The sequence below is a fragment of the Bufo gargarizans genome, chromosome 4, assembly GCF_014858855.1.
Source record: "Bufo gargarizans isolate SCDJY-AF-19 chromosome 4, ASM1485885v1, whole genome shotgun sequence".
In the NCBI taxonomy this organism is placed as follows: Eukaryota; Metazoa; Chordata; class Amphibia; order Anura; family Bufonidae; genus Bufo; species Bufo gargarizans.
In genome coordinates this window covers 516945769-516971016 of record NC_058083.1, presented here as the reverse complement: position 1 = coordinate 516971016, position 25248 = coordinate 516945769, and the positions used below count along the sequence as shown (strand labels likewise).

At 44.7% G+C, this 25248-nt stretch overlaps 2 protein-coding genes across 5 annotated transcripts in view; both read left to right on the top strand.

Moving 5' to 3' along the window:
- Positions 1-25248, top strand: part of LOC122934014 (zinc finger protein 260-like) — a 222488-nt gene that overhangs the window by 76431 nt on the left and 120809 nt on the right. The window contains exon 2 of the mRNA XM_044289140.1: positions 7605-7754. Coding sequence (XP_044145075.1) covers positions 7677-7754 — 78 coding nt within the window. The 5' untranslated portion in view covers positions 7605-7676. The remainder of the gene's footprint in view (positions 1-7604; positions 7755-25248) is intronic.
- LOC122934017 (gastrula zinc finger protein XlCGF26.1-like) overlaps positions 1-25248 on the top strand; it is a 323260-nt gene that overhangs the window by 215648 nt on the left and 82364 nt on the right. For 2 of the 4 annotated variants that reach the window (XM_044289145.1, XM_044289144.1), the window contains exons 1-3: positions 8213-8260; positions 8342-8472; positions 9521-9614. The exons of 1 other annotated variant lie outside the window; for it this stretch is intronic. In XM_044289145.1, the coding sequence (XP_044145080.1) occupies positions 8236-8260; positions 8342-8472; positions 9521-9614 (250 nt within the window). In that variant the 5' untranslated portion in view covers positions 8213-8235. Of the gene's footprint in view, positions 1-8212; positions 8261-8341; positions 8473-9520; positions 9615-25248 lie in introns of those variants that run through there. One more of the 4 variants, XM_044289147.1, reaches the window with a different exon arrangement.

Below are 25248 nucleotides of genomic sequence, written 5' to 3'. Positions count from 1 at the left end.
CGGAATGTGACCTCTTGTCCGGCAGTCACCTCTTCACCTCTCATGTCGGCAGCCGATTCTGCAGTCAGAAGAATGCCGCCATGCTGCACTGTAAGTGATCCCATTAGCCCGGTGCAGAGATCAGAGCTCTGCTGTCCGTCCACCGCTCCTTATCAGCTTGTCCCCAGACATCAGTTTGCCTCCTCACGGGCTGCTCTCCCATCTCCATGGATCTTTCCTCGGCCAGACACTACTTAGCCTACACCAGCAGAATCCTCCGAATCACCCCCCGGGAAAGCTACGCGACAAGGCATCCGCCTTGATGTTTTTAATCCCAGGACGATAAGTGACAATGAAATTAAATCTGTCTTGGCTGCCTTGGGTTCAGATGTTTAGCCGACTGCAGGTAGGCCAGATTTTGTGATTAATAATTACCGTAACGGGATGAATCGCTCCTTCCAACCAATGACGCCACTCTTCAAAAGCCATTTTAATGGCCAAGTACTCTCTATTACCTACATCATAATGTCTTTCGGCAGAAGAGAGTTTTTTTAGAGAAAAAAGCACAAGGGCGCCATTTGCTAGGAGAAGAACCCTGCGACAAGACTGCTCCAACCCCTACCTCTGATGCGTCAACTTCCGCAATAAATGCTTGTGACACATAATTTTGCACCAGAATAGGAGCAGAAGCAAAACATTCCTTTATTGCTTAAAAAGAGTGCAATGCTTCTTCAGATCAGACTGAGAAATCCACGCCTTTCTTAGTCATATCAGTTAAAGGTTTAACAGTTGAGTAATCCAAGATAAATTTACCGTAGTAGTTGGTGAACCCCAGAAATCTCATGAGTGCCTTTAGATCTTTGGGTCGATCCCAGTCCAACACGGCACTGATTTTTATTTTATTTTTTCCGGATCTATACGAAAACCCGAAGATGAGAGTAGGTACCCCAGGAATTGCACTTCAGGGACCGCAAATACACACTTATCCATTTTGGCATACAATTTATTCTCTCATAGAATCTGTAAGAACTGTCTCACGTGATCCTTATGCGTCTCCATATCAAGGGAATACATTTAAATATCATCCAGATAAACCACCACAAACCTGCCCACCAGATGATGAAAGATGTCATTGATGAAGTGTTGAAAAACCGCAGGAGCATTGGACAAACCAAAAGGCATGACCAGATTCTCAAAATGACCCTCAGGAGTATTTGTTTTCCATTTGTCCCCTTCCTTGACTCTTATCAGATTATATGCCCCCCTCAAATCCAACTTAGAGAACACCTTGGCGGTGACAATATGATTTGATCCCAGATGTATTCAAGGAAGGGGATAGAGATCACGGATAGTGATGCGATTAAGCTCACAGAAGTCCAAACATGGCCTATGAGTTCCATCCTTTTTTTAACAAAAAAGAACCCCGCCGCCTATTGGAGTTTTGGATGGTATGATATGACCTTTAGCCAAACTCTCGGCGATATACTCTTGCATGGCTACTCTTTCGGGTTCAGAAATATTATACAACCTGAGACTTTGGCAATCTAGCTCTGGGAATAAGGTTGACAGGGCAATCATACTCCCGATGAGGAGGCAGCTCCTGATCCCCACCCTTAGAGAATACAACAGGAAAATCAGAAAGGAAAGGAGGTAACATTTTAGTAGTTACAACAGAAAGCGACATGCTAAGACAGTTGTCAAGGCAGAAATAACTCCAATCGAGTCTCGCTTGCCAATCGATCGTAGGGTTATGTTTGGTTACCATGGTTAACCTAACACCAGAGGAGCAGGCAAACCCTTCCAGCTCAAAACATGAAATGGATTCAATATGAGAATTTCCAACCTTTAGGCGAATGTCCTGCATCATTTGAGACCGCCACTTTTGAGAGAGAGGGGCGGAATCGATTGCAAACACAGAAATATTTTTGTCTAATGCGCTTGTTGTCAAACCATGCATATGGACAAACTGGACATCCACTAGGTTAAACCCTGCCCACTGTCAATAAATACTTCAATTTTCACAGTTTTGGAATCTAGCGCCACCTTGGCAGGCAGGAGAAATCGGGTACTACCGGTAAAAGCCAAAAGTACATTCTCAACTTCCCTATCCACACTACCAAGATTGAGAAGGGAGTAGACGCATTAGGACTTTTTATTTTTTATTTTTAACTTTATGTTTAACATAAGGACATACGTTAACAAAATGTCCTCCTTGACCACAGAAAAAGCAAAGTCTTTTCTTAACCCTAAAGTTTTTTTCACCTGGTCCAGGTGTGACCTGACCCAATTGCATTGGCTCATCACCAGACACGAGCTCAAGTGTCTCTTTACCCAGAGTGTCAGAAGAGACCGCTTGCCTGTATGATAATACGTCCCAAGCGAGAGAAACTTTAGATCTCTCCCTCAGATGTCTATCAATGCGCACCGCCAAAGACATGGCCGCCTCCAATGACTCTGGATTTGTGTGAAATGCCAAGGCGTCCTTCAGGTTCTCAGACAGTCCTTGACAAAATTAGCTGCAGAGAGCTGGGTCATTCCACTCCGTATCAGTTGCCCACCTCCTAAGTTCAGAGCTCTCCCTGAAACACAACTTAGATTCGGCCAGGGAAACCCAATCTGGGTCATCGTAGATGAGTCCCAGAGCTCTGAAAAATTCATCTACCGACCGGAGGGATTGTGAACCAGTCGGCAAAGAGAAAGCCCAAGACTGAGCGTCACCTTTCAGCAACAAAATAATAATCCCCACTCTCGTCCCCAGAAGAGCTAGGACGCAGTCTGAATTATAATTTGCACGATTCCCTGAACCGGACAAAGTTGTCACTTCCCCCGGAAAACCTATCCGGGAAAGCAACCTTCGGCTCAGGGCAGGCCCGATTCCCGCTGCCGGAACCCACCGCCTGTGGTCTCTGAAACTGTGCAACGGCAGTGCGGAGGTCAGCCACCTCCAAAGACAGCCCCTGCATACGATCGACCAGTGCAGAAACAGTATCCATAGCTGCACTGATAAAACAAAGGATAACTGTTTGGGTGGTTGATTAATTTCACAGATTAAGGGGAAGGAAAAACACCAAATACACACCACAATGAATAGACAACAATCTAGGCCTCAAAAGCTAAGGAAGAGGGAAGGTGACCTCCTAGTAATCCCTAGGCCTTTCCCTGAGGCCTCATGCACACGACCGTTGTGTGCATCCGTGGCCGTTGTGCCGTTTTCCGTTTTTTTTCGCGGACCCATTGACTTTCAATGGGTCCGTGGAAAAATCGGAAAATGCACCGTTTTGCAGCCGAGGCCGTGATCAATGGGTCCGTGAAAGAACACGGATGCACACAAGATTGGCATCCGTGTCCGTGATCCGTGGCCGTAGGTTGCTTTCATACAGACGGATCCGAAGATCCGTCTGCATAAAAGCTTTTTCTGATCTAAGTTTTCACTTCGTGAAAACTCATTTCTGACAGTATATTCTAACACAGAAGCGTTCCCATGGTGATGGGGACGCTTCTAGTTAGAATACACTGCAAACTTTGTACAAGACTGCCCCCTGCTGCCTGGCAGCACCCGATCTCTTACAGGGGGATATGATAGCACAATTAACCCCTTCAGGTGCGGCACCTAAAGGGGTTAATTGTACTATCATATTCCCCTGTAAGAGATCAGGGCTGCCAGGCAGCAGGGGGCAGACCCCCCCCTCCCCAGTTTGAATATCGTTGGTGGCACAGTGTGCGCCCACCATCGCCCCCCCTCCCTCCCTCTATTGTAATAAATCGTTGGTGGCACAGTGTGCCCCCACCATCGCCCCCCCCTCCCTCCCTCTATTGTATTAAATCGTTGGTGGCACAGTGTGCCAACCACCATCACCCCCCCCCTCCCTCTATAGCAGTAACATTGGTGGCAGTGTGCGGTCTCCCATTCCCCCCCCCCCCCCATCATTGTGGCAGCGGAGTTCCGATCGGAGTCCCAGTTTAATCGCTGGGGCTCCGATCGGTAACCATGGCAACCAGGAAGCTACTGCAGCCCTGGTTGCCATTGTTACTTAGCAATAGCACAACAGTAGAAGATTCATACTTACCTGCTTGCTGCTGCGATGTCTGTGAACGGCCGGGAGCTCCTCCTACTGGTAAGTGACAGTTCTTTAGCAATGCGCCGCACAGACCTTTCACTTACCAGTAGGAGGAGCTCTCGGCCGGACACAGACATCGCAGCAGCAAGCAGGTAAGTATGAATCTTCTACTGTTGTACTATTGCTAAGTAACCATGGCAACCAGGGCTGCAGTAGCTTCCTGGTTGCCATGGTTACCGATCGGAGCCCCAGCGATTAAACTGGGACTCCGATCGGAACTCCGCTGCCACCAATGATGGGGGGGGGGGGGGAATGGGAGACCGCACACTGCCACCAATGTTACTGCTATAGAGGGGGGGGGGGGCGATGGTGGTTGGCACACTGTGCCACCAACGATTTATTACAATAGAGGGAGGGATGGTGGGCGCACACTGTGCCACCAACGATATTCAAACTGGGGAGGGGGGGGGGCTGCCCCCTGCTGCCTGGCAGCCCTGATCTCTTACAGGGGAATATGATAGTACAATTAACCCATTTAGGTGCCGCACCTGAAGGGGTTAATTGTGCTATCATATCCCCCTGTAAGAGATCGGGTGCTGCCAGGCAGCAGGGGGCAGTCTTGTACAAAGTTTGTAGTGTATTCTAACCTGAAGCGTCCCCATCACCATGGGAACGCCTCTGTGTTAGAATATACTGTCGGATCTGAGGTTCACGAAGTAGCTCATGTCCGACAGTATATTCTAACATAGAGGCGTTCCCATGGTGATGGGGACGCTTCAAGTTAAAATATACCATCGGATTGGAGAAAACTCCAATCCGATGGTATAAAAGAACTCCAGACTTTACATTGAAAGTCAATGGGGACGGATCCGTTTGAAATGGCACCATATTGTGTCAACATCAAACGGATCCGTCCCCATTGACTTGCATTGTAATTCAGGACGGATCCGTTTGGCTCCGCACGGCCAGGCGGACACCAAAACGACTTTTTTTTCATGTCCGTGGATCCTCCAAAAATCAAGGAAGACCCACGGACGAAAAAACGGTCACGGATCACGGACCCCGTTTTTGCGGACCGTGAAAAAAAAACTGTTGTGTGCATGAGGCCTAACTCCTGCCAGTATGAGCAGATCCTGATGGTGGAAAAAAAAAAACATACACCGGATACCTAAAGCCCTGCTAAAACTGATAAGCCCTAGGATAGGTAGCAGGGGATGAGACAGCTGGTTCAGCTACAAGTACTTAGCTTAGAGATGTATGGAGAAGCAGGAGATCCAAGACAAACCACCACTAGCAACTCCAAGCAGAAACTATCAACCACATGGTCAGCAGTGTGAGGCGGAACTAAATAGAGCCTCATCACTGATAACGAGCGGCACCTGAGGAGAGGTGAGATCCTGTCAAACAACAACATACATAGAGGAAAACCGAGACCTGTCAGCCTCACGTGCAGCAAGTCTATACGATCTTCTCACCTCTCTCAAGGGAGGGACCGTGACACCTGGGGTACAAAGGGTTAATATATGCAAGTAAGCCTCTGGGAGCAATGGGGGTGTTGCCCTTACACCTAGAGGCTCCTCTTTTTCTGCACCTGCCACGCCCATTTCACTGTCATTGACAGGGTCAGGTGTGATTACGTCTTCACTGCCTGGTCCTGTCAATCAAAGTGAAAAGGGCGTGGCAGGTGCAGAAAGGAGGAGCCTCTAGGTAAAAAGGCAACACCCCCGTTACTCCTGGAGGTTTATTTGCATATAATAAAACATAATTTTCTCAGCAGTGCGGGCACATATCAACATGGGACTAACACAGATGCCTTCAGCTGCCAAGCGCACATGTACCAGGTCAGCCGGTGTCACAGGTACCAGTCTGCTGATTCTTGTGATTCCAACTACAGTTGTTGCGATACCAAAATTTAGATTTGATTTCAATACCATAAAAAAGTATTGCGATACTTGATACCATTCGATACCACACACAAAAAAATAAAACACCCAAAAAGCCACATGCGTTCTGCATTTAAAAAATGGCGAATTGTGCATGTTTTTTTGTTTTTTTTTGTTCCGGCGTTCACTGCATAGGAGATTTTAAATATTTTAATAGTTTGGACTTTTCGGACTTGGCGATATGTAATATGTTTATTTATTTATTGTTTATATACTTCATATGTAAAATTGGGTGAGTCATACTTAATATTTTGGTGGGTGTTTTTTTTTTTTTTTTTTACTAACATTTTTCCCCCTTAGGGGCTAGAACCTGGGATATTTTCATCCCTTGTCCTATTCACCCTAATAGAGGCCTTCAGAAGCGTCCTGGCTGCCATGGTAACCAATCGGAGCCCCAGGATTACACTGCTGGGGCTCTGATCAGAAACTGCCACCAATGAGGAGGAGGGTAGGGGTCCCTGTGGCCACTGCCACCAATGATTTTAGTACTGGGATGGTTGAGGGGGGGGGGGGGGCGCACTGCACCACCAATTATAGATAACCTTTAATACAGGAGGCGGGTGCCGGCAGCAGCATCGCATAGCTGGTACCCTGCCTCTAAATAGGAGCTGCGATCAGCTGCAGTTAACCACTCAGGTGCCACACCTGCGGGGTTAACTGCCGCTGATCGCAGCTTCCTGTCATAGAGGCCGGTGCCGGCTATGTGATTCTGCTACCGGCACCTGTATTTGTATGAAACGTTAACTTTTATTGGTGGTTCAGTGCGCCCGCCCCTCTCTCTCCTCATTGGCAGAGGCGGCACAGGGGGAGGGAGAAACTGCTTCATTCTCCCCTGTGCTGCTGAGGGAACATGGCGCTAAGTTCTCTGATAGTAGGCTGTGCTGTAGCGCAGCCTAGTATCGATGACTGTCAAATCCCGGTATCGTATTGATACCGGGACAAAAGTATCGGTTGGGTATCAATATTTCGATACCCGCAACAACCCTAATTCCAACTCAGGGCAGTCTGAGCTCTAGATCTATGTAGTGATCTACCAGATTACAGCTTTAGGCTACTTTCACACCAGCGTTTTCAATTCCGCTATTGAGATCCGTCATAGGATAAAAATGCTTCAGTTTTGTCTCCATTCATTGCCAATGGGGACAAAACTGAACGAAACGGAATGCACCAAAATACAATCTGTTCCATTTGGTTGCGCTCCCATCCCAGATAGAATAACGCTTTTTCTGTCCGCGATGCGATGCGGAGCAAGACGGATCCATCCTGACACACAATGTAAGTCAATGGGGATCCGTCATGGCTATATAAGACATAATACAAATGGATCCGTTCATGACGGATGCATGCAGTTGTATTATTGTAACGGAAGCATTTTTGCAGATCCATGACGGATCCACCAAAAAACACGAGTGTAAAAGTAGCCTTATACTGGTATTACCGCTGTGACCTGTAACTGACTATAGTGGTAATATGAAGGTGTGACATTCTTTTGACCTGAAACATGGAGGATCTGCCTTGATACACTTTATTATCCCCTCCAGTGTTTCCTCTTCTTATCTCCAGTAATTGTATTTTACATGGGATTTTCTATGATTTTACATCGGTTCATCTTCTTTCCATTTAGGTTCCTACAATATAGGATCCGCTCAGCGTATATCTCCTATATAAGATCATTCTCCTGATTGACCCATCAAGGATGGATAGGGATGGGGACAAGATGGCAGAGAGTATAATAAATCTCACCCTAGAGATCCTCCTCCGGCTTACTGGAGAGGTGAGAGATTCTGATGGTGTCACATTACATCATCTTCTCTATGTTACTAACAGATGGACATGACTGGAGAGGTGAGGGACTCTGGAGATGTATGGAGTGATATTTATTACTGCGTCTTTCCATAACCAGGAATACACAGTAGTGAAGAAGACCTCTAGTGAGCGATGTCAGGCCCCAATATCTGAAGGACGGGGAGGAATCCTGAGGCCAATATCCAGGCCGACACCTCACATCCCGATACATGAGAAAGTCAACAGAGAGAAGATCCTAGAGCTCACCAACAAGATTATTGAGCTGCTGACTGGAGAGGTGACATCGCTGGGAATGCCGGGAAATTATACAGTAACACTGTGAAGGGATCCAGGTGATGACTGTATCATTGTGTTGTCAGGTTCCTATAAGGTGTCAGGATGTCGCCGTCTATTTCTCCATGGAGGAGTTTGAGTATTTAGAAGGACACAAAGATCTGTACAAGAACGTCATGATGGAGGATCACCAGCCACCAAGTAAAAGACATGACTAAATACACACATCCTCTCACTAGTTATATGTAAGAAATTAATTGTCACCATATGTTTTTCCTACAGTTAAAGAAGAGAGAACAACTCCCAGTCCTCTTCTTCTACAGGATGAGAGATGTCCCAGTCCCCGTCTTCTAAAGGATGGTTCAGAAGAATATCAAAGCATTCCATATGATGATCAGATAGATGGAAATAAGGTCTCATGAAATTATTTCTCTGTGCTGTGCTGTGAAGATCTTGTGTTCAGTCTTGTTTTATAAACCAGTATTATATGTTTTATCTTTGTATAATGAGAAAGGTAGAGATGTCAGGATTATAGCTAACTATAGACCTTGCATGTCGTCTGGATCTTCTCACAGTTTTCTGGTCTGTAGAGACTGCTGGTTGGAATAAGGAACCAACTAGATGCATATATACAGGAGACCTGCAGATATTTTTGGGTCAGACAATGAAACATGGCACATGTAGATCCACTGTGTCTCTTGAACAGATTTGACATGGTTCTGCTCCAAAGTGTGTTATATAAGTGACCCCCCCCCCCCTTCCCTCCCATTTTATCCCCTGTACAGGGACCTAGACTTTGTTGCAGGGGAACCACTAGGCTGCTGCACTTGAAGTAGTTTCTGTACAAGTTACTGGTTACCCACGGGGTCAGGAAAGGCAGAACACATGCAGTCCGATAAATGGTCCGTTGTCAGGGCAAGCAGCTCAGGATCAGAACAGAGATCAGGCAAGAGTCAGGTCAGGTCAGACAGCAAAGGGTCCAATCTAGAAGTCGGGCAGAAGTCTGTACACAGAACAGGCAAGCAAGCTTTGCATGAAACTAGCATACTAGAACCTATTGATCAGGCTCCTTTCCATGGCTTGTAGAGATCAGAGTGCGTGTATGCCGACCCTATAAGAGCCAGAGATAGTGTGTGCACACATGACCTATGGGCAGAGAAGGTCATTATCAGCAGGAAGCAGGCCTCAGCTTGTGTGGGAGGACAGCGTTATTCCAGCAGCCGGGACCACTGGGAAGGGAGAGAGGGATGTCTGTGGGACTGGACCACTGGAGCCCTAAAGCTATGGAGCAGGTAAACCAGGCAGCAGGCGTGCCCACCAGCAGGAAGGAGAGGAGCTATAGGCATGGACCGCTGCCATAGCAGATAACTCTGCTGTAATTAATGATCTTTTCTGGTCACATCAAACATTCCACACAACTTCTCCATCAGTCTGCTGACTTTTACTATTTTTGTTTCACAGCTTTTAAATCTGGGTAAAGATCTGACCAATATTAAGGCTGAAGATACATATGTGAGGGTGATCATAGAGGACATTCCCACAGATAACCACCCAGGTGAGTAGTAACCACTACATAAAGCAGAGAAGACTCACAGATTCTGCTCCTTCACTGGCTACTGATGACTCATTGTATAGTCAGGTAGTGGTGGCAGTTTGGGGGTCACATATTGTACTTTCTAACAGGTTTTCCTTTATTAGCACACAATTGTTACCGATACCAGGTGTCCCACAGTATTGATCAGAAGGTTGGGGTTATCACCCATTCTTCTAACTTCTATGAACCCTCTTTCCGTAGTACTTAGAGGCTTTACTGACACTTCTGAATTTTTGGAAATAGGAAAAGCCTTATGGTAGAGCCGAATTAAAAAGAGCTGAAATAAATAGAGCCACCAATGAACAGTAGCAGCTGCCTGTCTGACCATAAAGATTTCACAATGTTCTGCCCTAAAGAAGTAATCATAGGAGGACAAATCCCCAGTGGTCAGTGACAGCTTGCCGGCCATTCTGCTCACCCCTTCCTGCTAAAGACTTCAATGCTATACCCCACTCTCCCCAGGGGCTCTGACCAATCCCAGTATATCGGGCCCCAAAATATCTCATGGCAGCTGTTAAATGGTCCCTTGTTGACACCTCAGAGAACAGTCACAGTCCTGGTCTGACAACATATAGGATTATTGTATGTGCAGAGAGGTTTTATAGGGGAGCAGTTCTCTATTTGCCTTACACCGTGTGTTATCGGGTTCTAGACACAAATTGTAAACCCGGTGGTGTCCTAGTATCACACCCAAACAGGGAGGGGGGAAATTGTGTAATCAATATTGGAGCCACCTATAGACTGTATCTAGTAGTTCAAAAAGAAATACATTCTTCTCTGAATGTTTATTTTTTTTTTTGCATGAAAACTTCATTTTCACTGGAATAATAAAAGTTATTTTATAACAGTTTCGATGCAAATACAGAGCGACCATTATTGAAAATCCATTAAATGGAACCTGTCATCAGAAGTGGCCTATTTATTTATTGTATTTATGTTCTGCATTTATATAGCGCTACTATATTCAGCCGGGCTCTACAGACATTAGGATCACACTGTCCCCAATGGGGCTCGCAGTCTAAGTTCCCTATCAGTATGTCTTTTAAAGTGCGTTATTGACCTATTTACAAGCTGCCAGCTTTCAAAAACTGGTTTTGTTAAATTTGACAATCAGGTTGTTTGTAGGAAAAATCCACTGTAAAAATGTCATCAAACATAGCTCAGGTAGTCACTGGGGCAGTACTGCTGGATGAGGCGAGACACAGCGTCATCTCCTCTATTCTGCCCAACTTACTCTCATAGAGCTCTGCTGGCTTCTTGATGTCCGTTCCTGGCAATGCGAAATCTCGCACAGCATAAGACATAGTTCTGTGGCAGGGATCTTGACATCTGCTGACTGCGGTCCCATCCTCTCCTGGGCAAATGCAGTGGCCAAGTTTGGGGGTGGCCCCCAATGCTAAACTCGGTCCCCCGGACACCGTCGAGGTGTCACCACTTGTTGCTTTCTCCAGAATGGGTGGTAAGGCATGGTGCACTCCAATGATAAAGAAGTCCAGAGAGTCAGGGTCTGCAGTAAACCTGGGTGCTTCTTTATTGGAGGAATTCAGGTACAAAACAATACAGGCGAGGCATTGGGCTGGCGTCTCCAGTCTCCTCCCTGGCAGAAGAAGGGTTTGATTCTCTCAGAAGGCTGGCATCCTGGTCAAGGGCCCACAGTCTGTAGTTTAGTAGTCCGGGTGGCTCCTTGGTCCGGGTGGCTCCTAGTGACCCATGGTCTGTGGCTCAGCGTCCCCATCTCAGCATCTTCTTCTGGTCACTCATGCAGGCTGGCATGAGTCTCCCCTCCAAGCACTGGTCCCTAACCGCAGCACACTAGGGGCACTGACTGCTCTCCTTTTTATATACAGTTTTTGCTAGACTGGAACCTTCTAGTGGGAGGAGTGGAGTGGAGAAACTCAGCCCAAACAGATACATTGTTTCAGCTCCCGTCTGGTATAGACCTACATTAAAGCTTCAATGATACTCAATGGCAATGACAGAGCAGGTTTTCCAGACAAAAACAAGTTTCCAGACATAACAACATAGCTAAAACCAGACCTTTTAAAAGGTCAGGCTGTCTGCTTTTTGGTGTTAAACAAATCTGGGTTTTTCCCTCCAAAACATAGTCGTCTTTAAACCCTATGGTAGCTATGGAAAATTACCAGCTTCTCATTTAAAGCCCTAACAGTCTCTCAGTATTAATTTACCCTTTTCACAGAGCAATTTAAATACAGCGATAATGAACAGGATATATATCACAACATATAAAATGTAGGTGCACAGTATTAAACAGTATAAGTTAATTCTTTCAAGATAAATAAAGTAAGAAGTTTTAACTTTGCATAGGGAATATAGGCAAATATCAAAGTACACAAACACAGTGAGTGCTTGAAGCCGGGGTGTATACATATCTGCACGCTTCACATGTCAGGATCCCGGTGCCGGAACGAGGTCTTCTGTGTCTCCGTGAGATTTCTCACTGCCAGGAGCTGACATCAGGAAGCCAGTGGAGGTCTGCAAGAGCCCCAGTGACTCAAGTTTGATGACAAAAGGTACATTTTAAAAGTGGGTTTTTCCTACAAACAACCTGATTGTCAAATTCAACAAAACCAGTTTCTGAAAGTTGGCAGCTTGTACAGTGGGGACATGTAAAGAGCTCCATAGGACACTTCTGGTGACAGGTTCCCTTTAATGGATTTTTAATAATGGATACTTTTTATTTGCATAGAAACAGTTATAAACCATTTTCACTAGAATAATAAAAGTTACGTTTTCGTGCAAACCAACATTCAGAGGAGAATTACTACTGGATGCATGTCTATAGGTGGCTGCAATATTCATTACACAATTTCCCCCTCCCTGATTGGATGTGAAACCCAGGACACCACCGGTGTAGGATTTATGTCTAGAACCCCGATAACACACGGTGTAAGGAAGAATGTGAATTAAACAAATGATTTGAATGTGGACATGACAGCTTCATCAATCTCTGGACTCCTGGATTATGCATTTTTGTAAAGTTTTTTTCATTTTTTTACCCCGTGTTTGAGTTTTATTTTTCTTTGTTTAATGGAGGACCTCATCAGAGGACTGCATCTGGTATTCTAAGTTGATAATATGATGGTGATAGTGGAGGTGGACATCGTGCTTGCTCCTCCCTCTGCCCTCCCTTTTTTTATGGGCATGGTGGGGGGGGGGGGATCCTCTGTTCTTTCTCTGCTGTTCCCTTTTTCCTATAGGGGTCACTATTTTATGTTGCTAGCAGTGGACTGATGTCCTGAGATTTGGGGTGAGGCTCCATGACACGTGAGCTGTGCGATGGATTCCTCCTCCCCTCACTGGGAGTAAGGGTCCCTCTGACTCATCTCGTGGAAAACTCCTCTCCTAAGGGATATTCATCTGCCTTTATATCCCTTTAGATCATCATCGTTAGCGGCTCTTGTACCTTTGCTCTTTCTCTTAAGTGTGTGGGAGGGGGAGGGATTTGTGACACTTGCCGGTGTCCCGAGTACTTTTTCCCATCACCCATGAGAGCACCCATGCAACTAGGTCTCCTGTCCTCCAGATAGGCTGTACCTAGGGAGCTCTTGCGGCGTTAGTCTCCTCAGGGAGCAGTTCGCCAAGTCTACCTTCCTCCTGTGTCCTCCCAGCATCTAGGGGAACCGCTGTGGCCGTGTTAAGGCGGCTTCCAATTCAGTCTGGTGGGGTGCAAAGCATGCCTTCTCAAAGATATCAGCTGGGAGCCAATGCACATTTAAGCATGCTCTTGGGGACGGGCAGCAGTAAGCTTCCGTCGTCATGACGTCACTTCCTGTGATGTGATGCCAGAGGAGGAGGCACCTTTTGCCGGCTGGTTTAGGCATTTGGGCCTAGTGTTAAAAGGAGGTCAAGGTGCGTTATAAATGGCGGCAGGACAGGGCAGCCAGCTCTATCTTTGCGCACACAGTTCTGCACTGGATTCTGTGTCTGGATACAATTTCGGACCCGGGTGATTCACGACGCACCGACCCCTTGGAACCCTCGCGGCCCACAAGCCCGGTATTGGACCTGAGGAGTAGGGAAGTTACCTACTACATATGGTGAGAGATATCCTCTCCTAATATTTATGGAATGTTGTTTGCTTTTGTTGTTATAGGTAGCAAGAACACCTAAGTCATCTAAGCATAAAGAATGTAGTGGATGTAGAGTAGCTTTACCAGCATCTTATGTTAGACCACTATGTCAGGATGTGTGGATAAACTGGTTCTGGAAGAGTCACAATCTTCATCCAAAAGTATTAAGGCTTTGGTGAGATCACAAGTTAAATCATCTCTTAAGTCTCTGAAACTAAATCGGCCACTGTCACCAGAAAGGGCCGGTTACAGTAGAGAGACTGATTCTGAAAACTCTGGGGAGGAGGATGATTTAAATTCCAGCCACAATATCTCAGATGATTTTTCGTCTTCGGAGGGCCCTGTTTCAGTCTTAAAATTCTGAACTTTTATTAAAGCCTGTTAAAACTACCATGCAGTTAGAGGACGTAAAGCCGTCTAAATCAATAGCTGACTAAGTTTTTGAGGGACTGGGTCCTAAACATCATGGAGTATTTTCAGTGCATAAAAATATGGAAGCTCTTATTAGAACGGAGTGGAAAAATACTGTTTTTTTTTTTTTTTTTTTTAAACCAACTACAGTCAAGAGAAAGTATTCCTTTGAAGAATCTGTTGATGAGGTATGAGATAGGGCCCCCCACAGTGGATGCACCAGTTGCTAAGATAGTCAAAAAATCTGTATTGTATATTTTGAGGAACTCCCCAGTATGGATTAAAGATAAATTCTTTAAACTAATTGAGAGAACTACTAAGGATTTAATCTGGGGCAGAAAGCGTGTAAGACTTAAAACTGAACATTTTTATAATAGGGAGGTTTGAAGCTTCCATATTTTAAGGGTTATTTTATAGCCGCACAGTTGTGGTCATTTTGTCAATGGAAGGAAAGTCCATTATGTAGGACCCTGGTGAGTCAATCTCCCTTTGATAGCAAATTCACCTTATTGGAATCCTGACAGTTATCTATTATACAAGAGTATTATAGAGAGTCTAGAAAATTGTTTAGTAACTCCTGGCGTACTATTAGATGTTGGTTGGGTATTTTCAGTTATGTTCGGCACTGTATAGTATTAAGGAAAAATCCGGGTCACAGGTAGACACCTCTACGCCTTTAAATGATTAGTTAAAGCACTTTTTAACAATATATTCTCTCCTGGTCAAAGAGCTTGAGGACCCGAATGTTAAATTTTACAGCCAGTTGACTGGGCAAATATATTCTTTAATTTAAGACCAGTGTCTCACAATTTTAATCACTTTGTAGTCCAATTTAATATTTTACACAGAATATATGTTACACCACTTTGGCTTAATAAATGTGGGTTAAGGAACACATCTAATTTTCCACGGTGTGACTCACCTGGTGCTGTTTTTTTGCACATTTTTTGGTATTGTTCAGAAGTTAAAGAATATTGGTATGCAATTGATTTTATTACTCAAAAACTGAAGGTAGTGATTCCCTTTAGCGCAGAATGCTGGATACTGGGTGACCTCTCTAGGGCAAACTGTCATAAATATAGGATGACCCTCTTGATGGGCGAGACTCTTGATTACACGGGTGTGGTTTTCACAGGATGTCCAAATATAACCCTATAGCTTAATTTAGTCAATAAGATTAGAAATTATGAAAATGTTCTCTATAAACAAAGAAACATAGAAGAAAAATGGACTAGGATTTGGGGAGAGTGGAAATGTCAAATTGTGCTGTCCTGACTCCGCCTTATTCAGAGTGACGCACCGCAGTGTGGGGGGAGGGGCTAGGGAGGGTATTTAACCTCTTCAGGACACAGGGCGTACCTGTACGCCCTGTGTATTTCTGATCAGCGGCGGGCGGTGATCGGAAGCTGGTGGCTGCTCAAATCATTGAGCAGGCACCTCGGCTAAATGCCCAGGGGGTTCCCGTGACCCCCCCATGTCAGCGATCGCCGCAAACCGCAGGTCAATTCAGACCTGCGGTTTGCGGCTTTTACCTATTGCGGCGGCGTGCGGTGCCATCGGGTCCCCATGTGGCTGTAGGGGGGGACCCGATGGCATGGAAGGCAGCGCGATGTCTAAGGAAGGCATCGCGCTGCCTTCCGGTGACGAGCCTGTGAGATCCAGCCCCCTGGATCTCGCAGGCCCCGGAATCTGTATGAGTAATACACACAGTATTACTCATACAGCCAATGCATTCCAATACAGAAGTATTGGAATGCAGTGTAAAGGATTAGACCCCAAAAAGTTCAAGTCCCAAAGTGGGACAAAAAAGTAAGTAAAAAAAAGTTTAAAAAATTAAGTTTTCCCCCCAAAAAAATTAAGTTTCAAGTAAAAATAAACAAAAACTTAATTTTCCCCAAATAAAGTAAAAAAAACAATTGGTAAAAAATAGTGCGGGAAAAAAGTATACATATTAGTTATCGCCGCGTCCGTATCGACCGGCTCTATAAACATATCACATGACCTAAATAAAGTGTGCTAAATAAACCATTTTTTTTGTCACCTTACATCACAAAAAGTACAACAGCAAGCAATCAAAAAGGCGTTTGCCCACCAAAATAGTACTAATCTAACCATCACCTCATCCCGCAAATGAGCCCCTACCTGAGACAATCGCCTAAAAAATAAAAAAACTATGGCTCTCAGAATATGGAGACACTAAAACATGTTTGTTTTTTTTTTGCTTCAAAAATGATATTATTGTGTAAAACTTGCATAAATAAAAAAAGTATGCATATTAGGTATCGCCATGTCCGTATCGACCGGCTCTATAAAAATATCACATGACCTAACCCCTCAGATGAACAGCTGTAAAAATTAAATAAATAGAAACTGTGCTAAAACAACAATTTTCCCCTCCCCTCCATGACGGCACCTTACTTGGAGATTATCCCCTCCTCCAGCCAGGCAGGGACAGGAAGGTTCAAAAGGGCCCGCCTCCTCACTTATCTTCAGTGTCTTCCTGTCCCTGCCAGGCGGAGGATAGGACTACGTTTGTGCTCCGGTCGGGAGCTTTCGCGGAGGGCGGGTGCATTGCGCCAGCCACGGTCTTACCTTAGGGCAAGTAAGTCCGTTCCATGGATGCCTGCCGCGGTCCCTCTTCTCAAAACTCGCGCGCGCCAGCGCGTAGTGGAGGCCGCGGCAACCGGACACTCAGGGAGTACTTCCGGTTTCCAGGCTGCCCGCTGCCCGAGATTCTCGGCTCCGGCGGGTGACGTCATCTGGGGGCCTAATTGAGGTAGCCGGAGAGTTGCCCGGCCGGATGACGTCGGAGGTCCGGGGAAGACTTCCGGCCATACGTACTTTCAAAAACTGGCGCCCTGGTCAAGTCGGATGTCGGCCTCTGACCAGAGAGTTGCAAGCTTCCTGCAGCCTCAGACATCCGCACGTATGGATCAGGAGGAAGCTATGGACCAACCTGTAGCTGTGAGTGACATCCAGGTTGTGAGTATGGAATGCTGCTTGCACTATACTAAGTCTTTCTCATCTTTCCCCTTTTTTTGTATGGAAGAGTGACAAGGATAGCTCTGTAAGGCCTAAAATATCGCCGAAATCTAAAATTCCTAGATGTCGCGCATGTTCGGCCAAACTCCCCGATAACTATGCTAAAAAACTTTGTGAGAAATGCATTGATAGCATTGTTAGGGAAGAAGCCCCGTCCCTGAAACAGGAATTGCAGTGCCTGATTAAGCAGGAAATAAAAAACGCTTTCTCAGATTTTTCTGCAGCCGCTAACGTCCCATCTACTTCCAAACAGGGGCCCAGGAAAAGATCCCCCTTAAAAACCTCTTCATCTTCCTCTGATGTTTCTTCAGATAGCGATGAGGATAGGTTTAATTCCGACTCTGATGGAGATTTTAAAAATTATCTATTTTCATCTGACGATATAAAGGATCTATTAAAAGCGGTCAGGGATACCATGGAAATTAAGGAAGAAAAAGTACATAAGTCCGCCCAGGATAAAATGTTTTCAGTATTAGAAACCAAGAAAAAGAGGGTATTCCCGGTACACAAAAATCTGCAGTCTCTTATCTTGAGGGAGTGGAAAAATCCTGACAGGAAGGTTTTCCTGCCCCGAACAATTAGGAAAAGGCTTCCTTTTGACGAAGAAGAACTGTCCCCGTTCCTGACTTGTCCTAAAATTGACGTGTCACTCTCCAAATTAGCTAAGGGTTCCTCTTTACCATTCGAGGATACAGGATCACTGCGTGATCCTATGGACAAAAAAGTGGACGCTAGCCTTAAAAGAACCTGGGATGCGGTCGCGGCTTTGTTTAAACCTAATATTGCGGCCACGTCCGTGGCTAGATCCCTAAAAAATTGGTTGGAACAACTAGAGATACTATTGAAGTCCAATACCCCATACGAAAACTTTGCAGACTCCTTCCCTCTTTTATTAAAAGCCGTAGATTTTCTGTCAGACACAACAGCGGATTCTGTCAGGCTGGCCGCAAGAGCTACGGCTCTAGCCAATAACTCTAGAAGGGCACTTTGGCTAAAAGCTTGGTCTGGTGACACAGGTTCCAAAGCAAAACTATGTAACATTCCATTTCATGGTAACCTTCTCTTTGGTCAGGATTTAGATAAAATCCTAGAGAAAGCGTCTGATTCTAAAAAGAATTTTCCAGAGGATAAAAAGAAGAGGAAAGCTCCCTTTTTTCGTCCCCAAAAAAAGGTTAGTTTTCAAAATAAAAGGAGTAAATCGGAAAACTGGAGATCAGGAAGACAGAAAGGGAAGGGATTTTTGTTCTCTCCCCGTTCCGAGGAACCTTCCAAAAAATGACGCCAGAGCCCCAGTGGGGGGAAGACTGGGGAAATTTGTGGATTGCTGGGAAAAATACTCTTGCAGCCACTGGTTACTGAATACTCTCCGCAAGGGGTACAGTATTCCCTTTGTAAGGAGTCCCCCCCCCTCTATTTATTCAGACCCCAGTTCAGAGCTCGGAACATCTCCAGCTCGGCATGGAGCAAGAAATCGGACTTCTAGTTCGGATGAACGTCTTAGTTCCGGTACCTACGGACCAAGTCGGTCTGGGCTGTTATTCCAGGGTATTCTTGGTAAAAAAAACAAACGGGAAAATGCGTCTCATTATAAATATGAAAGCCCTGAACAGGTCCATAAAGTACGAAAAATTCAGGATGGAATCTATAAGAACCACGGTCAAAGTTCTACAGGAAGGGGCGTTTCTGGCATCCATAGATTTGAAAGATGCGTATTTTCACGTACCCATCCATCCAGGGTCTCAACCATTCCTGAGAATAGCGGTATGGGTCCAAGGGCAGCTAAAACATCTCCAGTTCCAAGCTCTACCTTTTGGGATAACGACTGCCCCCAGGCTTTTCACAAAAATCATGCTAGAGGCAATAACCCCTCTGAGAAAGGAAAAAATAATGATAATTCCATACCTGGACGATCTGTTGGTAGTGGGGGACTCCCGAAAAGACCTAGAGACCAATCTATCCAAAACGATAGACAGACTGGAGGAACTGGGTTGGATTTTAAATCGGGAGAAGTCCCATTTAGTTCCCACGCAACAGATAGTTTTTCTGGGAATTCTCATAGACTCGGTGAGCCAAAAATGCTTTTTACCAGCAGAAAAGATCCCGAAAATCCAATCCCAAGTAAAACAGTTCAGGCAACAAAGATCCCACACCATAAGACAAACGATGGCCCTGATAGGAACCTTTACAGCCTGTATCCCGGCAGTGAAGTGGGCGCAAATACATTCCCGTCCTCTTCAGACGTTTATGTTAAAAGTATGGAACCGGAAACAAGATTCCCTGGACAGTCTTATAATAATTCCGGATCACGTACGGTCCTCGCTAAAATGGTGGGAAGTAAACTTAAATTTACAGAGGGGAGTTCCATGGGTAGTGAGAGATCAGGTGATCCTCACCACGGATGCCAGCCTTTGGGGCTGGGGAGCACATCTCCAAACAATGTCAGCCCAAGGGGAGTGGTCACAGTCCCAGAAGAAGTACTCATCAAATCACCGGGAACTTCTGGGGGTGTGGGAGGCTCTGAGGTACTTCTCAGAGGAGTTGGAAAGGTCCAACGTACAAATAAGATCCGACAACAAGTCGGTGGTAGCATATATAAACCACCAGGGAGGAACAAAGAGCAAACAACTACAAGCCCTAGCCAACAAGATTTTCCTGTGGGCGGAGGAGAATCTCCTCTCCCTGTCAGCAGTTTTTCTAAAAGGGACGCAAAACATACAGGCGGATTTCCTCAGTCGCAGGAAATTAGATCCGGGGGAGTGGAGTTTAAAGGAGGAAATTTTCCAGACCTTAACACAAAGGTGGGGTCTTCCCCAAATAGACCTTTTTGCAAACAAAATAAATGCAAAATTACCAACCTATTTTTCCCTGGATCCATGGGATCCGAGGAGTGCAGGAACAGACGCGCTAGCTCTTCCTTGGAATTTCCAACTGGCATACTGTTTCCCACCTCTGCCCCTGATTCCGAGGGTTCTCAGGAAAATAAAAGAAGAGAGGGCCGAGGTAATCCTGATTGTTCCCAACTGGCCGAGGAGATCCTGGTTTCCTCTCCTGGCAAAGATGTCCAGGGAGGATCCTTGGATTTTGCCCTGGTCGGAGGACCTCCTCTCTCAAGGGCCGGTTTTTCACCCAAAGACGCAAAGTCTGCACCTCTCTGCTTGGATCCTGAAAGGGCAGTCTTGAAATCTAAGGGTTTATCGGACGGAGTAATTAATACCATGTTAGCCAGCAAAAAAGAGGTTACTAATAAAATTTACCGCAAAATCTGGAAGAGATATGTTTCCTGGTGTTCAGAAAATACCTCTAGCTCCAGGGGGAGTATTCTGTCTATTCTGGATTTCCTTCAAGAAGGTTTTAACAAAGGGCTAAAACCTAGTACTCTTAGAGTTCAAATTTCAGCATTAAGTACCTACTTAGATGAAAAGATAGCTCTTAATCCGTGGATCATTCGCTTCATGAAGGGAACCGTCAGACTCAGACCCCGGTAATAGACCTCTAGTCGCTCCGTGGGATTTAAACTCCTGTCCTCTCCGGTCTCACAAAACCCCCCTTTGAGCCCTTAGAGTCAGCAAATATCAGATATCTGACCCTTAAAACAGTATTCCTAGTGGCCATTACTTCTGCACGTAGGGTTAACGAGATACAGGCCTTCTCGGTTAAAAAGCCCTTCATGACGATCAGGGACGACAGAATAATTCTAAGTTTCGACAATTCCTTTCTGCCTAAGGTTGTCTCGGAGTTCCACAGAATGGAGGAGGTGGTTCTCCCTTCATTCTGTGAAAATCCCAGATCTAAAAAAGAAGAGGTTTTTCACACTTTGGATGTCAGAAGATGTGTTCTGAAGTATATATCAGAAACTAAAGACTGGAGAAAATCTAATAACCTTTTTGTCCAATTCCTAGGGGGTAGGAAGGGATTAAAAGCGTCCAAACCTTCTATTACACGGTGGTTAAAATCGGCCATCTCAGAGGCCTACATAGCAATAGGAGAACGACCCCCGGTAAATATCAAGGCTCATTCAACAAGGGCAGTATCGACTTCATGGGCGGAAGAAGCATCCGCTTCCTTGGAGCAGATCTGTAGGGCAGCAACCTGGTCGAATCCGCATACCTTTGTAAAACACTATAGGATAGATACTGATTCTAAAAGAGACCTATCCTACGGTAGGAAAGTTTTACAAGCTGTTGTCCCTCCCTAATTGACTAATCTGTTAGTTCTCCAAGTAAGGTGCCGTCATGGAGGGGAGGGGAAAAACTGAATTAGTCTTACCGGTAATTCCTTTTTCGCGAATCCTCCATGACGGCACCGCTTATGTTCCCCCCCCAGAAAAAAAAAAAAAAAGAGGACTAGTTATAAAGTTAATAATTAGTCTAGAGATATATGTATGAGGTTTAATACGTATGACAATGAATAGTTAATTAATTGGTCACGAGTGAGTGTGTAAGTTTAGGGCCTGTCAAGTCCAGAAGACACTGAAGATAAGTGAGGAGGCGGGCCCTTTTGAACCTTCCTGTCCCTGCCTGGCTGGAGGAGGAGGATAATCTCCAAGTAAGGTGCAGTCATGGAGGATTCGCGAAAAAGGAATTACCGGTAAGACTAATTCAGTTTTTTGTCACCTTACATCACAAAAAGTGTAATAGCAAGCGATCAAAAAGTCACACGCACCCCAAAATAGTGCCAATAAAACCGTCATCTCATCCCGCAAAAATCATATCCTACCCAAGGTAATCGCCCGAAAACTGAAAAAATTATGGCTCTGACTATGGAAACACTAAAACATGATTTTTTGTTTTTGCTTCAAAAATGAAATCATTGTGTAAAACTTACATAAATAAAAAAAAAAGTATACATATTGGGTATCGCCGCGTCCGTGACAACCTGGTCTATAAAAATACCACATGATCTAACCTGTGAATTTTGTAAATAACCTGAAAAAAATGGCGTGGTATTAGCAGGAGGTGCTCAAAACCACATGCAGTCGTGCATATATATAGGGGAGCAAATCCTGCACTTGTGGCCCGTTGCTAATGACGATCCCCAGTAAAAATGCATACGGTGGAGGATGCCCGCAGCGAACCACAAGTACCACAATAGACATCCTACACAAGATAGCAATTATGTGGATGTGATAATCAATATAACAGTATAACAAAATAATAGCAACACAGGTGCACTCTGCGGTCTTACTAAACCCTCAAACTGATTTTAAAATTGAGATATTAGCCAACATGTCCTACGGTGTAGGACATGTCTGAGCCCGGGCACCACGCCAAGGTTTCTCAAGTAGCCCGGGACCTAACACTCTTCTACCTGAGCCGTATGGGCAGTACCAGGAGCCAGTGGGCAAATTACAGGAGCATGAGGCCTACCCACAAACAACTCACCAATTACCTCCAGCATGTAACCATGCTTGCAATGGGAGGAGGGAGGAGTCTGCGAGTCCCACTCAAGACTGGCTGATTGTTTGTGGGTCGGCCTCATGCTCCTGTAATTTGCCCACTGGCTCCTGGTATTGCCCATACGGCTCAGGTAGGAGAGTGTTAGGTCCTGGGCTACTTGAGAAACCTTGGCGTGGTGCCCGGGCTCAGACATGTCCTACACCGTAGGACATGTTGGCTAATCTATCAATTTTAAAATCAGTTTGAGGGTTTAGTAAGACCGCAGAGTGCACCTGTCTTTGCTATTATTTTGTTATATTGATTATCACATCCACATAATTGCTATCTTGTGTAGGATGTCTATTGTGGTACTTGTGGTTCGCTGCGGACATCCTCCACCGTATGCATTTTTGCTGGGGATCGTCATTAGCAACGGGCCACAAGTGCAGGATTTGCTCCCCTATATATATATGCACGACTGCATATGGGTTTGAGCACCTCCTGCTAATACCACGCCATTTTTTTCAGTTTGTATATATAGAGATTCCTGGAGGTGTATAAACTCCAATTCAAATGTGACAGTTTTTTCCATCTACAGGCCACATTTAGGTGCACCATATCAGCCAGTCTTGAGTGGGACTCGCAGACTTCTCCCTCCTCCCATTGCAAGCATGGTTACATGCTGGAGGTAACTGGTGAGTTGTTTGTGGGTCGGCCTCATACACCGTAGGACATGTTGGCTAATCTCTCAATTTTAAAATCAGTTTGAGAATGTTGTAAATAACAAAAAATTAAAACGGTGCCAAAACAGCTATTTCTTGTTATTTTGCCTCGCAAAAAGTGTAATATAGAACAACTAAAAATCATATGTACCCTAAACTAGTACCAACAAAACTTCCACCCTTTCCCTTAGTTTCTAAAATGGGGTCACTTTTTTAGAGTTTCTACTCTAGGGGTGCATCAGGGGGGCTTCAAATGGGACATGGTGTCAAAAAAAACAGTCCAGCAAAATCTGCCTTCCAAAAATCGCATGGCATTCCTTTCCTTCTGCGCCCTGCCGTGTGCCCGTACAGCAGTTTACGACCACATATGGGGTGTTTCTGTAAACTAAAGAATCAGGGCCATAAATATTGAGTTTGGTTTGGCTGTTAACCCTTGCTTTGTAACTGGAAAAAAATTATTAAATTGGAAAATCTGCCCAAAAAGTTAAAATTTTTAAATGTTATCTCTATTTTCCATTAATTCTTGTGGAACACCTAAAGGGTTAACGACCTTTGTAAAAATCAGTTTTAAATACCTTGAGGGGTGTAGTTTCTAGAATGGGGTAATTTTTGGGTGGGTTCTATTATGTAAGCCTCGCAAAGTGACTTCAGACCTGAACTGGTCCCTAAAAATTGGGATTTTGAAAATTTCAAGATTTACTTCTAAACTTCTAAGCCTTATAACATCCCCAAAAAATAAAATATCATTCCCAAAATGATCCAAACATGAAGTAGACATATGGGGAATGTAAAGTAATAACTATTTTTGGAGGTATTACTATGTATTATAGAAGTAGAGAAATTGAAACTTGGAAATTTGCAACTTTTTGACAAATGTTTGCTAAATTTGGTATTTTTTTTTATAAATAAAAATGAAATTTTTTTTTTACTTCATTTTACCAGTGTCATGAAGTACAATATGTGACGAAAAAACTATCTCAGAATGGCTAAGTCAAAGCATTTTAAAGTTATCACCACTTAAAGTGACACTGGTCAGATTTGCAAAAAAATAAGGCTGTGTCCTTAAGGAGTTAAGGGTGGCTCTAAAAAAAAAAAAAGGAATAAATGTAACAATGATGAAGTTGTGATTTTGTATATTATCTGTTTGATTCCTAATAAAAATTATGAATAAAAAAAAAGCCAAAAAGTCAGTGCTTCCATTCGAAGACCTGAAAAAATGAAATTTATCGTAAAAGAACTTGGAATCAGCATCCACTAGTCTTAGGCCTGCTATTGCCGCCTCCTGGGTCTCTAGGCCTTTTAGGTTATGGTTAGATCAGCTTGAGTCTCATATTAAGGACAAGACTCCTAGAGAAGAATTACTTTCTTCTGTTCCTACCTTCTTTAAAGCAGCTGATTTCCTAGCAGATGCATCCACTGATGCAGTGCGTTTTTCTACTACAGCTGCGGCCATGTCAAATACTGCCAGACGCGCTATCTGGTTAAAGTCGTGGAAAGGAGACCAGGGCTTTAAGGCTAGACTTAGAGGACTGCACAATGTCGGTTCTAGGCTTTTTGGCCCCTCGGTAGATGATATTCTGGAAAGAGCTTCTGATAAAAATCTCAGTTCCCCAGAAGCCTACCTTTTTTGTAAACCCCAGTCCAATTTTAGAAAACAAAGTGAAAGGCAGGGTGATAAGAGAGATTTTCTAAAAGATCTACCTTTTTTTAAAATTTCAAGCCGCCCAAAGAAGGACAAACAGCAATGACGCCAGAAGTCAGGTGGGAGGAGGTTTTCCTGACTGGGGTTCAATTTCCCAGAACAGATGGATTCTAGGGGTTATAAAACATGGGTATCGAATAGAATTCCTTTCTCGTCCGCTCAAATTTTTTGTTCGAACAAAATGCCTCAAGGATCCCAAAAAAATAGATACTTTAGAATTGGAAGTTATGGCTCCATTGAGCAAAGGGGTGG